At 39.5% G+C, this 27,030-nt stretch overlaps 1 protein-coding gene across 4 annotated transcripts in view; it reads left to right on the forward strand.

The window, feature by feature from the left end:
- Positions 1-756: 756 nt before the first annotated feature.
- The window catches only part of mvb12bb (multivesicular body subunit 12Bb), a 72,619-nt gene continuing 46,345 nt past the window's right edge, over positions 757-27,030 (forward strand). For all 4 annotated transcript variants that reach the window (XM_052094001.1, XM_052094002.1, XM_052094004.1 and 1 more), the window contains exons 1-6: positions 757-820; positions 3,036-3,151; positions 8,008-8,115; positions 11,765-11,861; positions 12,982-13,111; positions 13,630-13,737. In XM_052094001.1, coding sequence (XP_051949961.1) covers positions 3,041-3,151; positions 8,008-8,115; positions 11,765-11,861; positions 12,982-13,111; positions 13,630-13,737 — 554 coding nt within the window. In that variant the 5' untranslated portion in view covers positions 757-820; positions 3,036-3,040. The remainder of the gene's footprint in view (positions 821-3,035; positions 3,152-8,007; positions 8,116-11,764; positions 11,862-12,981; positions 13,112-13,629; positions 13,738-27,030) is intronic.

Below are 27,030 nucleotides of genomic sequence, written 5' to 3' on the forward strand. Positions count from 1 at the left end.
CTCATCCGTGTATATTGAAATTTTAAAATGACATTAATTTGACCTGAATCTTTTCATAACAGAGTGGACATGTTATGCTTGACCACATATGACTAACATCACAAAATAAAGGAAAACAGAAGAGTCACGCACTTCAAATAACACCAACACTTTTTGCTGAATGGCTGATGTCACATCCTGCGCCTGACCTCATTTTATAACAGAGATCATTAATTAAATGTCACAATAGCATGACATCACAGGGGATGATAAGTCATGGGACACACCAACAAAATTGTCACAAATGAAAACTTGTAAGTAGAATAATTTAATCCTAAACACTTAATATGTATATCTATACATATAAAAATGCAATAATACAAAAAATAAAAAAGTTTTTCCAGATGCTTGATGTACAGCTCTGGTGACATGAGTCAATGATAGAAGTGCAATAAATTTAAATGATTTCAAATATTTACAATTTGACTGTTAGGCCCATAGCAGTGTATAATATTATGAATGGTTTCAAGCCTATTAAAACTGCAATGGTTGTGAAATTAAACTCTATAAATGCCATAACTTATTGGGCTCTTAAAAAGCACCTAGGAATAACCCTTTTAAATACTTGAAATCCAATTCATGCTCATCTGACATTTTTCAGACATAAAATATATAGTACAACAGGTGTCACTCTTGATCCAACATGAGCTCTAGAGAGGACCTAGTCAATAATTTGTCACATCGATAATACGTTACTAATTGCGGAAGTGTAAAGTACATAGCAAGACTGAGATTGTAACCCCAGTGTTTTCACGCACATGCAGTACTTTGGTTCCCTCTGGTAAGTAATAATGTAGACTTCAAAGAATGCTGAAATGACCGGCCATTCTGCTTAATTTACCGCGATGGCGTTCTTGTTTACATTCGCGTAAAATTCGCCTTGTGACTATGATGGTGTATGTGTTTCCAACTGTTGCTTTAACAACTAGTCTTATTTTTAAACCATACTTAACTCATATTTCCTTGACTGACTCGATTTAGATGATTACTGCTGTTAAAAAGTGTGCTTAATAATTGCAACTGAACTAAATGCACTGTGAAATGTGAATATATGCAGTTAGTATCATAAGGACCTATTTGTAGTCTCTTAAAAATTGCTTAAATTGGTGTAAATATAATGTAGCTTATTCAGGCATAGTCACATTGAGTAGTGTATTTGACATGAACAACAGTGGGCCTACATTTAGATTTTACCACATGAAGTACATTTCTTAGGTAATTTTGTAATTATTGATATATAGACTATGTATTCATCAGTCATCACATTAATGTGTTCATTAGTACTTTCACTAATAGAAGTGAACCTTGATTCCCTTCATTCTGTTCGATGCTGTAAAGACACTTTAAGATGAGTGTGCATCATTAGTGCCACAGAACGTCGCCCCCAGTCTGGACAGGACGGCCTGGCCTCCATTTTTCAATTAAAGTTGCTTTACAATCACAGTTAGGACAAGGCTGCATTGATTATTGTACAAATTAACACAAGAAAGAAATCATTCTCCCTCCAAAAGCTAATTTGCCATCCTTGATTCCCCTTAATAAGTCCCTCCGACTGCCTTTTGTATCCACAGACCCTCGGCTACCGCAGTAAATCCTGTAGATTTAATAACTATAATTGCAATAAATTCAGTAAACATTTAGATTGAATGCAATAATTGTGTCATTTACTCCAGTAGGTTGCTTTAAACGTAATTTAATAAAAGGGCAAAGGACCCTCCACATAGGCTAGTCACTAATCCATGGTGAGCCATGCATACACATTAGGCTGAAGCATCTCCGGACGCAAATAGACAACGATTGATCTAGATTTCCTTGAAAATATTTGATCGTCATGGCTCATTGTTTAGATAGACTTCACTTGGTGGAGCCTAATTATGTTTGTATTGCTACTCCATCTCAGGTCATTTAAATTAGGGTCCACTGACTCTTTACTTAGGCCTGTTATCATTCAAAGCCTTAAAGATGTTCCACAACAATTATGTCTAATTAATTTGTCTTAATGTCTTCCTTAAGCCTTTTGGATAAATATCCTAATGAGTTTTGTGTAGATAATAGAAATGATTTAGCAATGCATAAATGATTAAAAAACAAAAAAACTAATCTGGAATATCTGTGAGACAATACAGAGAAAACAAAAAGGGAAGAGACTGTAGCTATTGCTGGCATTATCTCATTTCCAGTGATTTGCTGGTGGCATTTATGCAGTGAAAAGTTTACTCCCACTCTTTAACGCAAGAATGAAGAGCCCTCATCTTTATATACAAGCACCGCTAAAACCATTTCATCTGTAACAGTTCAGAACATAACGCCAGCCCACTCCATATATCTGGAGCTCATTACAGAGGAAAAAATGTTTGCTGTAATTAATTATCCTGCTAATTGGGCCCTCAGCAGTATTATTGTGTGTCTGTGCTGCTTATTTAGTGTACAAACGAGACCTGCCACATGATTGTTTCTCCTGGTTAAGGAGGCTCATACGCCTGGCTATTAGCACAGTGACAATGCTATCACTCAGCTTCCTGATACTGGCAGTGAAGTCCAGCTTTGTAAAAAAGCTTTCATCGTAGATTTGCTTCACAATTAAGTTATTATTGTTCTCCATTTGATTGCACCTGTAAATATGTGTGTGGGTTTTGTACTTTTGTGTCTTTGTCTGCCAAGTCTATTTTGATACTGCAGTGCTTGTGTACATTTCCAAAGCAACTGTACAGTGATTACCATCTAGTTACGTCAAGCAGAGATACAATGACCTGGAAATACTTAGAGTCTTAATATATATTTATAGCATTTCTTTTTAAATATGACAATAAAATTAGAGGCTCAATTTACACCTTGTTAACAGCTCTGAAGGATGATGCATTTTCTTTATTTATTTTAGTCTTTATTTATGGCCAGCACTTTCTGTTAGTGGGATGTGTGAGGTGTTTTAATGTAAAAATAAATCATTTTTAACATAAAGAGTGTGTATGTGCGATTTATTCGTTTCTCTCTCGCAGTAAGGATGCCAGATCTTCAGGACATCTCTGATGCTTTATCAGCGCTGCAGCCAGAAGCCATCACTGATATTGGTTTTCTAGCATCCAAGAAAGAACCTCCAGCAGACTACAATGTTGTGAGTGTGCAGTTGCCAAATATATGTGTGATTTGGACTTCATAGTCTACTAATGAGAATATAATAAGCTATAGTAACTTTAATCAAGTAAACAACTTGTTATTATTTACTTATCCTTAAAATCTTCCGTAAAACAAAAAAGGAGACATTTTGAAAGTGTAATACTGGTCGTTCTTTTCCAAAACAGTGAGGCTCAGTGGGGACTGAGGCTTTGAAGCTTCTTACAGGATGTGAAAGCACCTATAAAGTATCATAAAATTGGTCTATATGACTTATGTGTTTGTGGCAGGGCGGAGGGCGGGGCCGGGTCGTGATTCTACACACCCTGTCCCTTATCAGGCTAATCAAGCCTCCGAGAGGGATAAAGGCTGACTGCGGAGGATGGTGCGGGGGAGAGAGATCGTTTACTGACATGTCTGTCATGTGTGTGTGTTTGTCTTTTGTTTAAGTTAATCATTAAAATATTATTTATGTCATCAAGCCGGTTCTCGCCTCCTCCTTTCCGTTGAACTCCTTTACACTGGTGCCGAAACCCGGGAAGGAGGAGGGATACGGCGTAGTAGAGTTTTCGCCACTACCGTCCACCCCAACGTAGCAGACGCGGCCATCTGCCCGGCCAGACGGGCGGACGAGGAGCCCGGCCGCCTGGATGTGGAGGAATGGCCGCCGACCATGAGGGAGAAGGGACTCCTAAACGACCGTCTGGAGCAGTCAGGGCCGCTGCCATGGGCGAAGGAGTCCCCTACCAGCCGCTGAAACGCGCCAGGGTCTGAGACCGCGAGCAGGGAGGGGCTCGCTGCCGATCGCCTGGAGCGGGAGAACCGCTGCCAGGGGCGGGAGAGACCCCTTCTGTTCCTTCGAGAACGTGGCAGGGCATTCCGTCCACCAGGGGCTGGATGACTGCCTCCGTTCCGCCCAGAGAGGCACGGCTGTCGTCCGTTAGTTTTTTGGGGGGTACTACACTGTTACAGGAAGTGGGGGGTGTACATCATGCCGGGGGCTCCCCAGCCAAATAATATGATGAGACCAGATGTGGGGGAGAGGGAGTAAACAAATTCTGGTTTGGTCCAAGCAATCGAACCAATTGAGAAAGCACCCTCAGTGGTCTAGTGGCAGAGGTTAATAGCTAACATGGAGGGGAAGATTATCAGTGAATAACAATTTAAATTTCAGTCTTCTCCTCACACAAATCTACTGTATGACTTCAGAAGACTTGAAATATAGTGCATAATGTCATAATGACCACATATACGTTTGGTGCTTTTCTGTCATCTTTGAAGCTTGAAAAAGCTTTAGTTCCCATGCTGACTTATTGGAAATGAGTAACTAATACAACAGAAGAAATACAGTAATACAGGTTTGGAATTAAATGAAGGTGAGTAAATGTTTACATAATTTTCATTTTTGGATGAACTACACCTTTGACAGATTTACAACAGTTTTGCTCAAAACTTAAAAAAAAATTTATTTGCTTCCATGCCACTTATTTACTTATTTATAAGGTTTACTTGATGAGAACTATGGCTCTTCCTCTGGCTGCCTCAGTGCTGTGAATCCTTTGGCCTACAATAAGGATACAGTTTAACAAATCTTTCAGTTGAGGCCTCCAACAAAGCTTGGCACCAGAGTATCATGTTTGTTTAGGACTCAGATGGTACTGACACAAGGGTGGCTGGTTCTCCTGTGCTTCTGCAACTCTCAGAAATCCCAGAGCACTCAGAGGGGAAACTAGGACAACAGGATCGATGGCCTCTAGGAAAATGTTGTGTGTGTGTGTGTGTGTGTGTGTGTTTACAGGAGTGTGTTTGTGCATGTGGGCGTGCCTCAGAAAGATTGAGAAAAGAACCAGGGCGGAAAGAGAGAGGGGAGGTTTTGTGAATAAAACAAAGCAAACACTGTATACAAAAACAAAAAAATCCGGCACAAGGCTTACGGGCAGCTCGAGTTCTTCCTTCCTTCTTATTCTCCCTCCTCAAATTCTTTCTCCCTCACTTCCCGCCCCTCCCCACAAGTCCCCAACTGTTGCTGTCTCCGGCGGGTTGTTTGTGGGTTGGCACGGTGCTTGGGTTCTGCCCAATGGCGCTGAGGATCCGGTGTGCACCACATGGCATCAGCGTGCTCTCAGAGGCCCTGTTCCGCTTGGCCTTTCCCTCAGTCACGTGGAGCAGGATGCAACTGTTTCACTTTGTTTACACAAATAAACATGTTTATTTATTAACCATCTTAACCCAACTAAATATGAACAATAATAGAACGATTTTTGTATGTGTTTTTAACCAGGGTTCACGCGGATAAAATGTCTTAAATTCAGTTTTACAAAATTAAGGGGATTTTGGGATAGAAAGACAAGAATTGTGATATGACCTAATGTGATTGTCAGACGTCAAAAAAAAATATTTCATGAAATAAATGCATACACTGCGTCCTTGCGTCAGTGATACTTGATTTATTTTGAGATTGTGTTGGTTTGTTTTGGTATGGGGATACAATATAAATTATATTTGTTCAGGTCTTGAAAAAGGTCTTAAAAAGTCTTAAATTACCTTTTAAAAACTCTGCAATAACCCTAGTAAATTTGACTTATGATTATTCAACAATATATTATCAACAGATTTGATCAGATAGTCTGTCCAGATGAATGCAACTATTTCACTTTATTTACAAATGTGTTCATTTATTAACAACCTTTATACAACTAAATATAAATGGCAATACAAAGATATGTTTTTATATTTTTACTAGCTATTTTTGATGAATGTTGATGATAGTTGGTACACTTTATATTAGGTGTCTTTAAAAAATATGAAATAACATTAAAATACATACAATATAGTGTACTTATTGTGAACTACATGTTCAGCAAAATTCTCACAAAATGTCACACATTTGCTGCTACTGAGGTTGAGATATGTGTAGGTTTAATGTCAGGGTTAGATTAGGGTTAGGTTTAGGATTACTGGTAGGGGTTGGATAGGGTTTGGGTTAGCTTTAGGGTTAGGGGTAAGGTTAACAGTGTAACTACAGATGCAATTAAATGAATGTACTTTAAATGGAAGTACCATGCAACAACATGTATGTACACAATAATACATTGTCTCAAATGCTTCAGTACATAGTTAAAGACCCTTAATCTAAAGTGGGTCTGGGTAGATTGTAACAGGATGAAACTGCTGCACATTGTTTGCACAAACCACAATAACCTTTACACAACTTGTTCGGTTGTGATTTTAGTAGGTAGTTACAGCAAGAGTTTCAAATATAGACTATTTTAGACTGATTAACAACAGCCTCTAAACATAATACTCATCTATTCAGTTGCAAACCAGAATAGACAGACTTATTTTTAATCATCCCTTGATTAAGTATGAAGCTTTTTGGAGAAGGAGAAGTTTTTCTCCACCCCTCTAGGTCTACCAGTCCCAGTGCTGTGCAAATGTTTCCACATTCAGGGTGCGTTGCCCGCCCCGGCTGTGCGGTGGCATACTGACTCCTTTGGTGCCTGGTTCCTCCCTGTGTGACTTTGGGCTTCAAAGCTCCGGCTCTTTGTTTACGTTGACAGGAGGAGCGGGGCACTGACCTGGAAAAATTGGCCAGGATGGGTTGTCGTGTAAAGGGAGGAGGAAGATGGGGAGGAGGGGAGAATATGGGGGTTGATGTACTGTATAGACTGCTCTTGAGAGTGTTCGCCTTCGCCAACGACTGCTGAGGGTGTAGCTCTACCATGCACATGCTGTCTTCGTTCTTCTCCTTGTTAGTTTCCCTGTCAAGTCTTCGCAAGAGTTCTCTATCCATTGTCTTTACTAGGGAATGTGATGGCCATGACTATATGGAAGTGACAGCAATGATCGATCATAAAACACTATCATTGTATGACTTGTTGAAACTTCAAAACGTTTCACACCGAAAACATTTTATAAAAAGGGACTAATTTTTAATTTTATGATTGGTTGTGGTGTCATTGTCGGTGGTCTGATTCGTCAGATTGCAATTCAACAGCACTCACACAGGGTGTGTACTTCCGTCAAAAACAGGCTTAAAAGGATAGTTCAACCCAAAAATGTTAAAGTCTGTCATCATTTACTATCCCTCATGTTGTTCCAAACCTGTAAGACTTTCTACCGTGGATCATACAAGGGGGTGTTAAGCAGAATATTATCCTCAGATACCATTTACCTTTATTATAGTATAGTGGGGAAAAAAGATGCAATGAAAGTGAATAGTGACTGAGACTGAACATTCTGCCTAACATCTCCTTTTGTGTTCTGTGAAAGAAAGAAGGAAAGAACACCAAAGTCTTGGAACAACCTGAAGGTGAGTAAATGATGACCTTTTAATTGACTTTTAATGTTTTGGGTGAACTGTCCCTTTAATTGTGCGCAGCTGAATAGGACAGAAGGCAGTTTTTTTTTTTAAGTTAAACGTAAATTCAACATCTGTTTGACTCAATTAAAAATACTTAGTTATAACTCTGAGTTCTCGTGTAGACAAAAATACCAAAATGTCCTTTGCTAGTTTTTACTGTATTTCAGAATAGCAGCTGTTTGATTTGCCATCACAATCTCTGCAGAGCACAATGAAGTCTCATTTAGCTTGTTCAAGGCCTTCTTTATGAAGTCTTGTCTGATCTTTATTGTCCTCTGGGAGTGGTGGTATTTTTACCCTTTTTCGGAGGCTGAGGATCCTTCTCTTGTGTAGAGCTCTAATGAGATGGAGTGAGAGCCCAAGCAAGCCTTAATTAAGCCAAGTATGCATATAACGATGCAAAAATAGGAAATGCACATGCCTTCCATACATTAACTTGATCTCACTTCAGTGTAGATTCTCCTTTCAGTGTATTTTTTTTTCTTTTCACGTAGGTTGCACAAACAACAGATGGCTTTGACGCCAACCTGTGGAAGGACAGCATATTCAAATCCAAGGTCGCACGGTATCTCTGCTTCACCCGAGCCTCCTCCAACAAAAACGTAAGTGCAAACGTGCAAGTTTAACACTCACTGCAAGTTTTTCTCAAATTTCTTCACACACTGTCACAGACTTCGTTTGCCCCGGATGCTTCAATCCGTTCCTCATTAGCGTTCTGCTCAGATCTTTGATCACAACCTTCTTCAAAATATGTTCCGTCCTTTAATGTGTAGTATATAAACCGAATGCAGATTCTACTTTACGATGGTTTGAGATTTATTTTTCACTTGATGTATGAAGTTCCAAAGTGCTTGCATTTGAAAATTTGTTGATGATCTCGGATCTCCCAAAGGAGTTCTGTTTATGATTATTCATAAATGCAACTCTCCTAGTTTGCAGTTTACAATTTTATTTTGCTCAATTAACCTGGTCCCTGTAGATGATTTGGTTACCTCCCAGCCATTCATCAAAAGATGGTGAAAACATCCAAAAAATGTCAACCTTTTATTATGGGGATTCTTGCTTATGAAATTTGACACATCAAACACCTACCCCAATATGGTTTATAAAGAAGCACCTATTTTAAAAGTGACTGAGGATTCCTCTGTGAATTGAAGCTATTTAAACATTTACCTCCTGTTCGGCTGAGTTAAACTGAGAATGAGTGCCTTTTTATGTGCAGGTATCTTGAAAGAGAAACTACAGGCAGCCCTGTCATACTGTTCAGGTTATCAGTCTTCATTTTAAGTGAACAATGCAAAGCCTGAGCTGCTCTATCTTTCCTATCCATCCATATGCTTATATGTTGCTTTAGCTTACATGGTGAATGTCTTTTATATAAATTCTTCTGTTCCCATTCTCCACATACAATTAAAATCATTATGTATTTATTGAACCTTACCTTGTGTTAATAACTGAGCCTAGCCTGCTGATAAGTTGTCTGTGGTGTTTGTGAGGGTGGCAAAAATAGACTGGCTAAAAAGCTTGTTGTGGTGGGTCATTGTTATGCAGCGTTACATCTCAAGTGTGCATCTGCTTATCATTTTACACTCACAATTAAAAACAAAATAGCAAGATATCGCACACTACCATAGCTTGCAAAACATGGTCAAAAATGTCTTTGTGATGTTTCAGTCTCACAACCTTCATCATGCTTCCATTCCAACATGGAAGCCTGATGAATGTCGTGTGACTGAAACTTTGTGTCTTTATAAGAGCTCTTGTCTAACTTTTCAGTTATGTGAGGTTCATTGATGTATTGTATACTCACAGTTGATACAAAATAACTGCCAAGCCTCAATCACTCAAAACAGTAATGCTACTTTAATAAATACATGGATTGATCATACATTGTTTGTAGGGTTTTATGCATCACATTAACATGTTTTAGAGTATGGCCAAATGATCTGAAATATTGCTTGTGGTACTCTATAGACTAATAAATATTACAGTACAGGTTGTGTATTTATGCTGGGCAGTAACCACCATATATATTCAATAGGTCAATATTCCTGCCAATATTCAGAACAGTGGTCGATGCAATAAGTGTTGATAGAGGTTTTGTGCAGCATTCAAGTGACAATCTCACTATCATAAGTTAAGTAGAGTATGTGTGCGTACATGTTAAAGACCACTCCTGTCACATGGTATATCATTAATCTATCACACTAAACTTTGGTCTCAAGGATAAAAAATATATTTTTGTCTCTCTCCAGGAAGAATGTGTTGCTTTGAGCAAGAATGACACACGAGCTTACTGATACACTTTGTTGGACAACACAGAAATATATTATCCATATGTAGCTTTAATGGCCATAACCAGATTTAGTTAGTAAATTGCTAATGAGAAAAACACTCCGTTTGATGATTCTTAATACTCTGTTTGGTGTTTCTTATTATGTGTTGAATTGCATTTGTTATCACTGCAGTGATTATCACTGCAGTGCACTCTGTACTGGTTATTATCAGGTTTAAAGATGACGTTGTAATCCACTGTGGCTGGTTTGCCCTACCCAATCCCAGGCTGTTGATCAAGTTCAATCAAAGCTGCAGTTTTAGTATGTACCAGATCAGTCCCCTCTGCCACCTCTCCAGCGTGGAGTCTTAAACATGTGTCTGCACTGTTTTGAAGTCCCTGACACTAATAAAACATGGCAGTGCCATCAACAAAGGCTATTTTGTCTGTCAGTCAAAGTGGCCCCCACTGTAATGGTCTAAGACAAAAACAGATTCTGCAGAATTAGCCAGTGAATTATGTGGTGGGAAGTAAACAGTTTGTGATTTATCATACTCAGGGTTGGAGGTAGATGGCCCTTTGTCAGGTCCTGATGAGAAAAATGTCTCCCACGTCTTTTATATACAACAAAAGTGTTAAAAAAAAAATAGACCTCATGCATAGTAATAGCCTTCATCCATATTTGTACCCTCAAGTCAGAATAAAAACTAATTTATGAATAAAAATGGGGTGTAATGGTAATAACCAATGAGCAACAGTAGCAACACCTTCCAGAATGTCGGACTCATCACGTCACGCTACGCCACACTAGCTGCACTCTTTCAGGGGTTTTAACGGATTATTGCTATTTATTATTGCGAAAAATGGAACCTTAATGAGCACAGGCATGAAAGGCTGAGGGAAAAAGTCATGCTTGAAAATGTCAACTAAACAGCTCCTGATTGTTTTCAAGTACTCCCTGTTCTGAATTGCACAAGCAATTTGGCCTGCCACTGACTGGCCCGAGCACAAGGCTGCCATGTATAAAGATGATGGCTAGTGCACAGGTGCTTGCATGCCTAAAAGAGGGCAGTGATTCAACAAATATGTGTGCGTGAGTGTCTTCAAAATAATACAGCAGGCTTTTCATACCTTCAGACAAAAAGCAGCTTAAACCAGCCTAAACTGGTCAGACTGGTCTGTTTGCTGGTTTTAGAGGGGTATGGAGCACTTTTGCCAATAGAAGGCAAGCTAGAGCAGTTGAAGAGTAGCCTGATCAGACAGGAGACCAGCTTGCCCATTTTTAGACCAGCTTGGCCAGGTTGGGAGACCAGCCAGAGCAGCTGAAAACCAGGTTGGCCAGATGTTGAGACATGCTAGACTTGCTTAAGACACGACTGGGAAACCAGCTAGTCAAGCTGAAAACCAGCTTGTCCAGGCTGGAAGACCACCTTGATCAGCTGAAACCAGGTTGGTCAGACTTGGACTGCTTAAGACCATGCTGGAAGACCAGCTATACCAGCTGATGATTAGCTTGGCCAAACTTGGAGACATGTTAGTAGTGCTTAAGACCCAACTTGGTGACCAGATAGAGCAGCTGAGAACCAATTTGACCAGAATGGAGACCAGCTGAAAACCAGGTTAGCCAGACTTGAAGACATGGTAGACCTGCTTAAGACCAGGTTGGGAGACCAGCTAGACCAGCTTGGCCAGACTGGGATACTTGCTAAAGCTGTTAAAAATAAGCTTAGCCAGGCTGGGAGACCAGCTTATACTAGCAAAACATTTTAGGCTGGTTTAAGCTATTCTTTTTTTTTAAGCTGGGCAGTATGTGCATTTGAAACATAATTGACAATAGCTATGAAAAATGAATTCTATTTAAATGTAATGCACGTTTCCAGGCATAATTTTAGCTCAGCAAAACTTTATTGAACAGGCTCATTGTTACCATTGTTTAAACACTTCTAATCATTATTATATCACTTAATATGTGGCAGAATCAACTATGCAACGTAGCAGTGGATATGAAGTTGATTGACTTGAAGGGCTGTTTGCCAGAGGGATTCACTCCAATCCAAGACACCATGGATACCCGTAAGCTCAGTTTCCTAAAAAATAGTATTTTTGCCCTCTTTCTTTCATTCCACCCCTTGCCTCTCTCTCCCTCTCCCTCTCTTCTTTTATCTGTAGTCGTCCTGAGGGACTGCTTCTCCAGAGGTTGTGAATGTGAATGTTTCATGGGCTCAGGTTTAGCTTAATTTATGATAGTGCGAGAGAGTAAAATAAACATTTTGCCCTGGAGGAAGGAGGAGAGGAGAACGATGAGTCATTGTTTATCTCTGCCAGAACCCAGCTTTTCTTTAAGACATGCTTATTTATTTATGTATTTATTTGTGCAGAGCGGGACTGGATGGTGGTTATCTAATATTAATGAAATGCATTCCCTTGATGGTTTAGTGCTTTTTCAGTGCTATGTATTTCTCCCCTTCTCGTCTCCCCTTTTCTTCTCTCACTGTGCCTTTGAGAATGTAATATTATTTCGGCAGTGGGAGTGAGGGCAGCATGTTTATTATTTTCATTATTATTGCATTTACACGGCCCTTGCCCAGTGCAAAAAGAATAGGATGAGCTCCCAAGTAATATGCATGAGACCAGTCGCAGGATTTAGAGGAACGACTAAAAGAAGATGGAGTCTTATTGGCCTGGGTGTTGATGCAGCGCTTTATTGTAGTAAAGCCATGTTTAATAGATGCCTCAGCCTCTATATAGCTGTTTCACCCTCAATCAAGTCTGTTAAATCCTTCTTAAAAACTCAGAAATGAAGATTACCCACTAGCTCACAGCAAAACCCATTTTTATGTAATTATTAAGGGCTTTCATATACTGATAGGATGCTTCAAGGGCCAGCGCATATACATCGCATTTATAAGGTGTTCAAATATTTATGTTTATATATTTATATTTAGTTTGTCTGTCTAAATAAATGGTTAGGAAAAGGGTATTTAAAATGTTTTATATTGTTTTGTGTCATTTTTATAAGGCTTCCCAAGGACGAATAGGTCAGAAAATGTGTTTTCAGGAGAACACATTTATAATTTAGGTTTAAGATAATGCACATGCCTTTACTCTGGTGGAAATGTAGTTAGACTACTGATTAATGTAAGACATAATCAGGGCTGTTTATGTTATGACTGTTATCTCTCTTTCCTTCCAGAGGAGCAGGCTTTGAGGAAGGAGAGACTGTGTGTGAAGTTGGTCCCCAGACACAGCGCTGAAACAGCTATATGTGATATTGCTTTACAGGGGAAATCTAAGCAGACCCTTGCTAATTACACCTATATAGGGTAAGATGTTATATCCTTGGCAAAGGATGTGCGTCAGTATGTTTTTAAAGATTATTTGTGTGTGTGTGTTTGATGCAGATGTTTGGTTACTATTCCCGAGAAGGGAAAGAAGTTTCAAAGTAAATATCCTGGAGCCATGTTTATTACGCTGTCAGGATTGTCATTTTTAAACCAAAGTGAACCAAAGAGAAACCAAATGTTTTTCTGGTCTATCTGTATTTTTGACCAACTATTGTTTCTTCTAGTGCCCTTAAGTGCCTGCAGCCTGCTAAAGGCATCATGGAAGCTCACTTCGCTGCCTCACTTTCCAGCAGTGTTTAAAGCCACCCCTGATGTTTCTTACAAACATTAGATAGTATTTGGCATATTGTACAATATCATATGTTTAATACAGTAATTTGTTGTGCCACTGGATAGGCTGGCTTCCACAGCATGTGTTCGTCTCTCATTGGTGCTTTTCATTTGCCACATGTACTGTTTCTTTATGATAATTAAACTAAAGTTGGTTTTGTCCACAGAGAGCTGAATAGCATGGGGATTTGGTACCAGCTGGGAAAGGTCATAAAGACACAGGAAACAGCTCACAAAACTCCCTCTGTCTCTACAACCACTTCTTATGTTGCCAGGTAAGACACTTAAGCATCAAGAATACAGTTTAGAATAGAGTGCGGATTATTCATCCAAAGCAACATTAAAAAATCATCTTTCCAAAACATTTCCAGAAAAAAAATATAGAAAAAATGATAGAACTCATGGGCTGTGAACATTTGATGTAACTTGTGATTGAGTGCATTTTGAAAAGTGATTACATATTTTTTGTGCGTGTTTGTGTGTAGCAATTATTTTTTATTGTTGCTACCTTGAGTGATTATACTTTTAGTAGTTCTAACCAACCAAGATAACTGAGGATAGTTCCATAAAAACCCTGAAGTTCAACAGGGCCAAGTATCTTTCCCACAAGATGCAGAAAGTGCTCAAGCAAGAGAGACCGCCGTGAGGAGTGCTCAGTCTGTTGTCTGCTTTGAAACATAAACACACAGTCTGCCCAACAGCAATGCACACAAACAGACAGCCTGCTCTAGTGCCTGAAGGGAAGTGTGACTTTGTACCTCATCCAACTCAAACATGTCAATTATTTATGAGCAGGAAGTAGTGGGTTTTATCCTCTGTAAATATTAAATAAACAATCATTGCTTCTATAAGGTTGGTAGAGTGAAGTGATTGGTGGGGGCATGTGAGTTGTTGATGGTGCCAACTGCAAATGCCAGGCTTTAGCATGCCAGAAAGCCATAAAAGTCCTGGCACATCAGTTAAGAGGTATCGCAGTGCACATAAAGCTTAGATGGAATTTTACATATGTAAGCTTTATCCACTTTAACCATACATGCCTATACAAGAAGCTTGCCAAGTGCTTTAGCTGAGCAGAAAAGGTGGTTATGTTGCTGAATAGACAGGGGTGCAAAAATGGGGTATTCCACATATGCAAAGCATGGGGTGCCACACGAGGGCTTTTTAACTTTTATTTGATTTGATTTTCTTTCACTTCAAATTTTAAATGGGTTAAAAAAAAATTAAATATGCATTTAATTTCTTAAATTTTTTTAATCAAAAGGTAAATACAAAGCTACCGCTCACCCTCAGCCTACCGACGTTGCTCTGACTGTCATATGACAAAAATGGTTTGCGGGAGAAAGCATTCTGGGTCACAGAATTGTAGATGGAAGATGAAAATATTCAGTTTTAAATAACTAAACCGATTCATTGGTATGTACATGACCGTTCATAAAAGAAGTGCGATATATGGGTCTACCCTTACTTTGTACATTGTTTTAAGCACTTTTCATTATTTACTCAGTAGTCAAAAAACAAAAGGCTGGATAACCATGGCACTCTTATTAATTAAAAAAGCTTTTATTATCACATGGCTTAATACAAAAGTTAAAACAGCTGTCCTATGCATTTTGAGAGTTATCTTAGTGTTATATATATATATATACTGTAATGTTAACTTTCAATATGAAACTATATTATACATCCAACTCTCATATTACAAGACTGATTCATAACTATTATGAAAATCCTTAAACAATGTAAAATGGAAGAGAGTGCTTCCAGGGTGGAGCATAAACTTAAGGTACTTTATGGTCAAGGGTTCATAATAGTCCAAAAACTAAAATCTGGATAACCAAGCTTTTATTATCACATTGCTTAATTCAAAAGTTAAAACAGCTCTCCTACACGTTTCAGTGTGAGCCTTCTTCAGGGAGAGTAACAAACAAGCTTCACACAGGTGAGAGTAATATCACTCATTTAGTAAGTCACATGATAAGCTAGTTAACTATAGTGTTAAACATGTACTCAGAGAATATTACAAATAATACACTAAACAATTAAAAAATTACGCATAAGGACTAAAATTCAATCCAGGATATTTTATAGCATTTAGCTTGTTTATCCAAAATTCTCTCTTTGATTAAGTTTTTGTTATCTATTAACTTTCCTGATTGAACTACTTATAAGGTCAATACCTTGCATTTTAAGAGTAGATGGATTACATTTGTGCATTAATTTAAAATGTTAGCCTTGGGATACTCTTCATTTCCCCTCCTAATGGCATATATATGTTCAGTAATAAATTTTTTGTTCTACCAATATTAGGGTTGTGCCGATGGACGATGATACACCAACATCACGATGTAGAGCCACCATCGTGATGCCACGCCCCCTTTTGCGAGTCTTGCTAGTGTGACTCACTACTAGTCTCTTCTATAGTTAACCTAAAAACTTTGCAGGGATTGCTCTGTAAATTAAATTGAGAATATAACTAATGCATATATGCTATTTTAAATACTGTAGTATATGCCAGAGACGTGACGTGTTAGTCTGTGAAAATACCGTGTCAGGCAGGCTACACAAATATTGATCTTGACATTGTTAGCTTCTTGTCTTTTTTTACATGTCTTACACTGTACATTTAGATTAAAATATTTTATGTTGTAGGCTACAAGAAAATAGCCTTTATTAATTAATTATTAGTAGTTGTAGTGTCTCAGAAAATCTTGTTCATTGTCACATAGCTCTTGTATACACTGAAGCGGCTGTTTAAGATAAAGCCAGACCAGCGAACGTCAAATAACTTTTGTCTGGTTAATACTTTTAAAGAAAAATTTCCTTGGCCATAAATCCATAATGTCAAATCAAATGAAAGAAACAAGGTGAATATGAATAACACACATTTATTAAAACATAGAAGAACAACAGGAAAACGGGAACAACACTCAGACCGAATCTCGGCATTAACATTTCACTTATAATTAGCAGCACAATTAACTTCAGCACAGGCTACAAAATAAATTATGTTATTGAAATATTGTAAAGTGGTCATATGAACTACACAAATGAACGTTTAAAAAATAATATGCTAAATCGAATAGCTCCATAGCGGATGGCGAAAAATGCGTAAAGAAGTCTAATATCTTTCACCATAGACCATGTTTAAATTTCGATGTTTCTGGCCAGAAATACCAACATATTCACTTTATCTGGTTTTAATAAGCTGCGGATTGGAGTAACTACACTACCCGCTGTGCTGAAGACACACTCTGATGGAGTACTGGTAGCACATATGCATGAGATATTTCCGTGCTAATCTTGCCATGAACGGAAACCTTTTGTCGTTCGTTTTCCACCAAGTCAGCGGGTCCTCTTCCCCATCAATGGCCATTTCCTGCAGGTACATGGACATTTCTGCCTCGACCTTTTGCTCATCAGTGAGTAAAATAACAAAATTATAGTTTTTAAGTGGAAAATAGTATTTATGTAAAGAGATATATTAAAATAAATAGTGCACAACTCTTCTTAAGTGAAAGCTAAAAAAATAAATGCTTCACGTGTCGTGCAACCTACTGATAAAGCGCCGACGAGTCATTAGTTGGGTTGGTAAAACAACGAAATTATAATTTTTCATATAATTTTTGAAAATTATATGAAATTATATAATCCCCCCCACCGAGGATATCGTCGTCCATCGCGATGTTTTACTGTCAACATCGTCAACTGCCAATTTAGGGGACATCGCCCAACCCTAACCAATATAGAAAAACTTGCAATGTGGACATTCCAACCTGTAGATAACATGAGTAGTTTTGCAGTTAATAACATATTTGAGAGCATAAATCGTATTCGTTTTTGACATCAAAACAACCCTTAGGTTTATCCCCTAACAAATGTTTTTTTGCCAATGAGAGTGGGTGGTAGGTAATTATATACTAATCTGTCATCTATGTTAGTGCTTTTCTTAAAACTTATCATTGGAAGGTCTTGAAATGTACATATCTCTCAAGAAATCATCACTCTGTATAATGCTCCAATTGTTTCAGATAATCCGTCTGACTTCAGCAATCATTTCAGCAATCGTGCTATTTTTTTCTAGCGGTTATCCGGTGTTATTGTGCAACAATATAAACTTTATTTGGTGTTTTCTTTTTAAAAAAATCTGTCCAAAGTTTTTTGGATTGTTTTGAAATTATACCCTCTGCTTAAAAAGCATTTTTCTAAGTCCTTAGATTTATCCGCAATATCTTGTTCTTTGTCACAAATCCTACGTAGTCTTTGAAATTGTCCAAATGGTATGTTTTGAATCAATTTAAGAGGATGGAAACTCTTAGCACGAAGAACCATATTTCTATCAGTAGGTTTCCTAAATATTGATGTATGTAAAAAGCCATCTTTATCTTTACTGATTTCAAGGTCCAGAAAATGTATATTTCCTTATTGTACTCTAGGGATAGTTTAACATTGCTGAAATTATATTAGATCTTCTTGTGAACCTGAAAAAAAAGGATAACGTCATCAATGTAATGTTCCCACCAGATGATGTTATCTAGAAAATGATTTGTTGTAGGATTCAATATATAATCATGTTCCTATTTACCTAAGAATAAACCAGCATAGGATGGACTGTAACAAGTGCCCATAGCACATTCTTTCAGTTGTTTAAAGAGCTTTTCTTGTAAAACATATTATTATTAAGGGTCCATTTAGTAAGATTCAATATGAACCCTGAAGATGGTAACTTTGTATCAGGTCTTGTATTCAGAAAATATTCCAAAGCCAACAATCCATTTTTATGTTCAATGTTAGTATATAAAGACTCCTACATCCATAGTTACTAGATAATGGATGTAGAGATGCGCTATGGGTGCTTGTTACAGTCCTTCACGCTGGTTGTAACATACATTCCTTCTACGCTTTGCTGCCAGCGACGGTATGTGCCTCGTCTAGTTGCAGCCCTGCTGCTCCCAGGTGTATCCTCGTTGCCCAAGGAAGTAATGCACATACCTGAACTTTGGCCATACAATCTCATCTCGCTGGACGAGCCGAGATTTCTCCATGCACGCTAACGGATCCGTAGGAGACCACATTTGCCTGTAGAGGTGAAGAAATAAGATTTCTCTTCCATCTACAACCGAGTCGACTTCACTGATTTCTTCACCAGCTGGCCGAGAATCAGCTGCTGTACCGCCCGCTGACAGAGCGAGGAAACGGCCTTCTGTTATCACCCGAGATTCAAGGAACTGAGTCAAAGTCAAATGACGGACAAACTACATTTCTTGTACAGTTTACAGACCGTCGAGTCCACTCATTTCTGCTGATAATACTCATTGTAACTTACTGTTACCATGAATGAGATTTGCTGAGTTGTCATCCAACCACGTTGGACTATTTGTAAATTTTCACCATCGCGGGTGAGACCGGCACACTGAGTTTATCCATTAAAGAACCGGATTACGAGCCTTTTGCTAAAACCGGCTTCGGTGTCATCGCTCTGTTCTCTCTCTCTCGTACTAACTGCACACACACACACCACGACCCCACACAAACATACCCACACACACATTTGGCAAGCAGATAACTTGGAGATAGAGCCCGCTTTGTTCCTAAATTATCGTACCAGCGGAGACACGCGTTAAATGGGCAGAAACCATTAACCAGTCTCTCCGCCCACATTCGCATGACGTACTCTCCACGAGAGCCACGTCTGTCATTTTGTGCTCTCATTCTCTCCTTACACACACACACACACACACACACACACACACACACACACAAGCACACGCACACACACACACACACACACACACACGTTCCTTCCCCTTATGTATTATAGACTTATTTGTTACCATATCTAATCATGTTACTATTTAGTTTGTAGTTGGAATTTTGGAAGTTTATCGACTGCATTGTATTGATTATCAGTTGATTTTACTGCATCAATAAACTTTGTTATACTTTAAAGAGAAGTGTTTTTGTTCTGCATGCAACTGTGTCAGTGGCTGGCAGGGGATGTCAGTGCTCGGATTCAAGCCTTCATTGTTTACCTATTGAATGTTGATGTTCTCCAGACGTTGACTTTACTAAGAGTACAAACTTATAGTGAGACTGCTATACTGTCTGGTTAATAGTCCCTGATTCCAGGGTGTTGCCCCGGCAATATTAATCCTTATTAATATTCTATTGATTTTGATAATTTATAGTTATCTTTGATGATTGTTGATTTAAAGGATTAAAAATCTAATGTTGATTCTAATCATTGTTTGACTGATGATAATTATTGATTATTGCTAAAAACCAAACCCGCTCCTGAACGAAGCGCCACCAGTAGTAAAAGTAAAAACTTTTCTAGCTTTTTCTACCTGGGGAAGAGATGGCAGCAGGAAGCACCATGGGAAGAAGGCAGGCCAGTAGAGGCAGTGTGATGCTCTGGGCAATGTTCTGCTGGGAAACCTTGAGTCCTGGCATTCATGTGGATGTTACTTTGACAAATACCACCTAGCTAAAGATTGTTGCAGACCAAGAACACTCCTTCATGGCAATGGTATTCCCTGATGTCAGTGGCCTCTTTCAGCAGGATAATGTGCCCTGCCACACTGCAAAAATTGTTCAGGAATGGTTTGAGAAACATGACAAAGAGTTCAGGGTGTTGACTTGGCCTCTAAATTCCCCGTATCTCAATCCGATTTAGCATTTATGGGGGGATGTGCTGGACCAACAAGTCCGATCCATGGAGGTCCCACCTCACAACTTACCACACCTTCAGAGGTCTTGTGGAGTCCATGCCTTGATGGGCGAGAGCTAATTTGGCAGCACAAGGGGGACCTATATGATATTAGGCAGGTGGTTTTAATGTTGTGACTGTTCAGTGTATATCATATTAGATGTTTTACCTGTCCTGGATTTTTTTGGAGGGCTCTTAACAGTGTGAAACAGAATTATATTTTTCCCTTTTTGGCGGTTCAAACCTTTTTTGTCTTAGAGACCAACATAGAAAACATCTATTTCCTCAAATCAACAAAGTGTGAATAAGTACATATTTTGAAAGTTAATACAGGTAGACAACAGTACAACACTGAACAGACTGTACTTTTGGCCCTCACAATATTGTTTTGTTCATGTCACATTTAATATAGCTGATGTCAATTCTAATGTTAATTCTCCTTGATCATTGATTTCTTTGCTCCCAAGATGAAGATGAAGATGAAGAAGTAGCATTGGGCTCCACTTTAAGCATTGTCTTAAGTTTTGCTCTTTGAACATTGGCATGAGAGGACAGACCTCCGAAACGTACCATGGTTTCATAGCTTGAATAAAGCCCTTTGTGCTGTGCCTTTTTTTGGAAGGGGCAGTTTTAATGGAGAAGTGTTTGATGTCTGAGCCATCCTACATCCAGTCCAACACTTTCACACACTTCTGTCTCACTCTGTTAATTCCTCACTCTTTTGAAGCCACTTTTCATGTAGGGTAAGAATAAATTGTACCTCCAAGCGAGAATCCTCTGCCTCACCGCTCTGATACCTGCTGTGATCACAGACTGTGCACTTTTGTGCTATTATTACATTGCATTCTTCTACATCTGCATGAATGTCTAGCTGCAATCTATGAAGTACATGGTTTAAGAGGATAAGAGGGAATCTGCATGAACGTTCACATGCGAAAATGACAAATCTGACATAATTTACTCTCCCATAAAGACTTTCTTCCATGGAAAACAAAAGGTGATGTATGTTAATCTCAGTCACTGTTTATTTTCATTGCATCTTTATTCCATACAATGCAAGTGAATGGTGACTGAGACCAATATTCTGCCTAGAATCTTCTTTTCTGTTACTCAGAACAAAGTCATATGGGTTTAAAACAACATGAGAGTGAGTAAAATATTGCACAATTTTAATTTTTTAATGCACTAACCTCTTAATGTTTAAGATTTAAAGTCAGCATGGTATGACATTGATGTAGCCATTTTGATCATTTAAAAAAAAAAAATCCAGTTGATTTAAAATGTAGTGTAAAAATAATAGTAAAGACAGGAGAATATCAATATTATCAAAATATCAATATTATCAAGAAAATAAGAGATGTAGCGAATCGGTGTTCATGTGTCAGATAGGTCACACCTCATTTCACACAAACTCTGTGGTCCCATCAATGTTTAGTGTTTTTATGACTCTTTTAAGATGCCCTCAAATTTAAATACATTGTACAGTTAGCGGAAAGATGTTTTAAATGTATAGTCAATAAGAATACATTTTTAATGGCACCTTTCATTTTGAATGCTGGTGGTTCTTCAAATAAACCTTTTTGCCCCAGGCTGGAGGAACAGTAATCACTGTGTGTGCAGACTACTGAGTGTGCGCACTACTGAGTTAATAAATCTCAGTTTCCCTGGGTGCCCGTTTGATTTTTGATTTTTTTAAAGCATTCCATTGAAGTTTTCCATACATTAAATACATTGCATCACTTTGCTATTCTAATTGTACGTGTTATTTTTATGAGTGCATCATAATATTTTATTTTTACTAGTAGTCTTTAGGGCTGGATAATCTGTAAATATATATATATATATATATATATATATATATATACACAGTACTGTGGAAAATTTTAGACACTTGTGAAAAATGTTGCATGTCTTCAAAAATTACATAAATAGTTTTCATTTATCACGTATTGTCATACAAAGTCAAGTAAACATAAAAAAAGTTAAATCAATATTCGGTGTGATCACATTTGCCTGTTCTATTCCATAACATGAATTTGCCACTAGATGTTGATAATAGATGGCCTAATACCTCATTGCATCAGCACCAGAGAGGTAAAGCAGGTAGGCTAGATAAAAGTTTTTCACTCGTTCTGTTTTACCCTCTCAATCTGTGATTTGTTTAACATTTAATTTGGAACTGGTAAAGAGTTTGGTTTGAAGTTCAGCAGGAATTGACATTAACTCTTGTCCAGAACAAGTGGATTTTTGAAGGGGCAAGTAAAAGAGAAAAGTAGCCTGAATGACAATAACGAAAAAACAACATACTATATTTGTGATAAGGCCTTATTACAAAGTTGTTATTCTTATATTGATGTTAAAATCCAGAGCACTTAATTTTATAAGTCACTAGCGATCTAATAATAGCTGTGCGCTTTCACCAGCGTTTTTTGTGCGCTCACATGCGTGTGCTCTTGAGAATGCTCATGATACAGATACGTGCCAGAAAAACATTTCAAAATTTAGGAGAATTGTATCAGAGTATCTGACTTGAAATTGTAAACTAATAGACCTGCTGCTGTCTGAGTTTTGTTCATTTCAAACAACCATAACAAGAAAACCGCTCATTGTTCTTGGCTGGATAACTTTATTATAAGATAAAGATAAAGAAAAAATATACTTTAATGTCCCCCGGGGGGGGGGGGGTCATTAAAGTATATTTTTTCTTTCAGTCACTGTGACACACACTTACAACAAACCACATAAAATATACACTGAGTATAGACAATACAAACATGCCTCATTACACTGTACCGTGAAAACACACAGTGGGAATAAAAAGTGTACAAGTAGGTAGCAGTTATTTGTTACTGTTTAGCATCTTAATGGCAGCTGGCATGAATGAGTTTTTATACCTCTTTAACCTGCATTTCGGCATCCTATATCGTTTACCTGAGGGTAACAACTCTAGTTCCTTATTGAGAATGTGGGTTGGGTCATCCAGAATCTTATGTGCCTCCCTGAGTACAGATTTTTCGTACAATGACTGTAGGTAGCACTGTTCTTGGTAACCTACAATTCTAAAAGCTGTACTGATCAGAGGCCCTAACTTGGATTTAAACTGAACTGAAAGATTACCATACCAGGTCTGCATGCTATAACGTATCACACTCTCTAAAATTATTTTAAAAAACAGAAACAGGAGTTCCCCGTCTGTCACTCAGTCGACGTTGTGTCGCTGAGTTGACACTAGGGGTCGCTCCTGCGGAGCACGGCCATCTCTGATTTTGAGAAAAGGCCAATGAGAATTGGCATGTGGAATTTGCATGCCACTCCCCCGGACATACGGGTATAAAAGGAGTGACGCTGCAAATACACATCAGATATCTTTTTCGGAGCCGAGAGAGCAGTCATAGAGCTGAATTCCTCTGCTGTTCCAGTCATCTCTGCAAGCTGTTGGCTTTACGCCGCTTTCCAGCGGTCCTCCCCCTCGCATACTACGTTGTGCTGAGCATACACCCCTGGGCTTCAGCAGCTGATAAAAGAGTTACTGGAGTGAATAACTTTGTTTATATATACATTTATACTCTTGTATATATATATATATATATATATATATATATATATATATATATATATATATATATAGATAAAAAAAAACATTAAAGAGTGGCACAAACGGTGAAGCGTCTTTTTCAAGATGTCTTTCCGTTTGTGTGTGTTTCCTGGTTGCGGTCGTTCTGTCTCCCCGTCTGATGGCCACGATCGTTGCCTCTTGTGCCTGGGTGCTACCCACGCAGAGTCAGCGTTCTTGGATGGTTCATGCTCTCACTGCGAGAGCATGCCTATGGCTACGCTGCGGTCGCGCCTCGCACTCGTAAGAGCGCGGGGCACCCCAGCCGCTCCCCGACTTGGTCCTTCTACCTACGGGAATGAGGCGGTGTCGGCTAGTGCTGGGGGCGATATGGGGACCTCAGTGGGAGCTTCTCCGCCGGGTACAACCCCATGGACCTCCCACTCCCCGCCACGCTCGTATGCTCCAACCGAGCGCAGGGGCGCGGTTGCCGGCTCGCTTCATAGCGGACCCGCGATCACGTTCGGAGCGCCTGACGACGATGAGATTTCGATCGCAGCATCGGAGAGCGGGTTTGTCATGTCTGACGCTGAAGACTCGGCTGAGCTCCCACCCTTGGATGCGGTGGCTCAGTCGCAGGCTGACGCGGAGCTGACAGCCATGCTTGCCCGGGCAGCCACGAGTGTCGGGCTGGAGTGGATTTTTCCTTGACGCCCCCATCTCCCAGGTTGGGCTGTTTGGCGACACCATTGGAGACTTCGCCCGGCAGTTCACAACGGTAAGGAGGCAGACAGAGGCTATACAGCACATCCTGCCCAGGCGGAGCTACAGGCCCCGCACCCCGTCTGCTCGTCGAACAGCGCGTCCCCCTGCGGTACCAACACCAGCCCCGCCACAGCCCGCCCCTCAGGGCCGGCCCCGGCACAGAGCTACCCGCAGGACGGCGATGCCCCCCGCCTCACGGCCGGCCGCCAAGAACCCTAGGAAGGCTTCGAAGCGCCCCTGAGACGGGCAGCCCTGGGACTCAGGGAACTGCACTTCGGGAGCTGGTAAGCAGACCACTCCCTCCCCCGCCGGAGGGGCGGGTGGAGAATCCTTATTTCCTTTTAAAATTTATTTCACCGCACACCCAACGGGTTGCGGTACCCACGTTTTAAAAAAAAGAGCAGTTTCCTCAGCCCCCGGGCTCCACTTCCGGTCTCCCCGGCCGTCGTTATCACGACAGCCGGCCACCGGTTCTCTTTGGCAGGTACAGCGCCCTGGAACCGGGTCTTCCGCTTCCACGTGTCCAGCCGCGGCACAACACCGCACCCGAGCCGACGGTCTCCGTGGGCCACGAGGACGAAATTCTACCTCCCCCGTCCCAGGCTGTTCCGGGAGCGGTCACAAGGAGCCGACCACGGTGAGAGGCGAGAACGCCGCTGCCTTGCGTGCGGAAATCTCCTCCCTTCTACAGAAGGGCGCTATAGAGCCTGTCCCTCCAGCCGAGATGAAGAAGGGGTTTTACAGCCCCTACTTCATTGTACCCAAAAAAGGCGGCGGGTTGCGGCCAATCCTCGACCTGCGAGTTCTGAACCAGGCTCTGCACAGACTCCCGTTCAAGATGCTTACACAGAGAAGCATTCTAGCGAGCGTCCGGCATCTGGATTGCTTCGCGACGGTAGACCTGAAGGACGCGTACTTTCATGTCTCGATCCTTCCTCGGCACAGACCCTTTCTCCGGTTTGCCTTCGAGGGTCAGGCATATCATTACAAAGTCCTCCCCTTCGGCCTGTCCCTGTCCCCTCGCGCCTTCACGAAGGTCGCAGAGGCAGCCCTTGCCCAACTGAGGGAAGCTTGCGTCCGCATCCTCCACTATCTCGACGACTGGCTAATCTTAGCTCACTCGCGAGACATGTTGTGTGCTCACAGGGACTTTTTTTTATTTGATTACTCACCATTTAGTTGTCTTGAATATTTATTTGAGTACAATTCTTACATAACAAAATAGTTAGTGTTGTTATAGTGATAAGCTGGATTCAAGAATTTTAAAATGTCAATAACATTAAAAAGCAGATCTCATTCCATAGATGAGTAAGCACCCCAGCTTTAGATAATGGAATTAATGGATGGAGATGGAGGCTTTTCTTTTTTGACTACCATACGTAACATAATGTAACTACCATATGACAATAGCCTCCTCCCTTATCCAGCATAGTTTACATTTATTTGGCAGAAAATCGAGTTTATTGCAGAAGTGTACTTTCAGCAGGGCCGTTTCTAAGCACTTGGAGGCCACCCACAATAATATTATTTACAAATTGGACATTGGGGAGTCCAGCAATATGGCCTATATTATACAAATGCCTGTATTCCCCATTCTCCAATATCCCTCAATATACAGTACAGTAAATACTAAAACAAAAATAAAAACTAATTGTAATGAAAAACCAAAACTAAACTAAAACTAACAAACAAAACTAAATTGGTTTGAAAAATTGAAAATGAAATAGAAATAAAAACTAAATTCAAAACTATTATAACCTTGTTTAGAAACTGGATAGAGAGTTGTTGTTCTTTAGGGTGAAGTCTTAAATGTCCACACCAGACCTTCTTTATCCTGTCCCTGCTGCTATTTGTCCTGCAAATAAATCTGTCATCTCTTCCTCTGATACCTGACCTCTAGACTGACAGAGAACATAATGTTGCCTTGTGCTAATATTTCAGTTTCTCATATTCTTTGTAGAATCAAGGTTTCAGACCTTTTTCTGTGGATGATAGGACCATATATGACAGCAAAAAATTTTTATATCTGAAATACTTTTTTCCTTTTTTTGGTACCATAATTCATTCTACTGATTCAATGTTTGAGGTTGGTAAATACAGAACCACACTGGCTGAACTCTTAAGAACTTTACTTACTATTTTCAGGTTTTATTTTTTATTCTGCCTGGTGCTGCATAAAAAGTTGCACGGCAAAAAAAACTATATCATACACAGCATTGTTGTAAAATACCTAAACATCCTCAAAACAAGATAAATTGACTGAAGTAGCAAAATTGTGGAAGATAAGACTTGTTTTTAGTCTTTTTAAGATTTCAATAATTTTTCAGAAAATGTTTTTAAGCATAAACTTTTCTAAATTAATTAGATTAATGCTTTTAAACTAGACTGAACAAGTGGGTTAGAAAACATTTAAGAATTTTAAGATATACGGTATTCTGTCAAAACATGTCTTAAAGGAATAGTTCACCCAAAAATTTAAATTCTCTCATTATTCACTTACCCTGATGCCATCCCAGATGTGTATGAACTCAAATTCTCAACGAT

The sequence above is a fragment of the Xyrauchen texanus genome, chromosome 27 (assembly GCF_025860055.1).
Source record: "Xyrauchen texanus isolate HMW12.3.18 chromosome 27, RBS_HiC_50CHRs, whole genome shotgun sequence".
In the NCBI taxonomy this organism is placed as follows: domain Eukaryota; kingdom Metazoa; phylum Chordata; class Actinopteri; order Cypriniformes; family Catostomidae; genus Xyrauchen; species Xyrauchen texanus.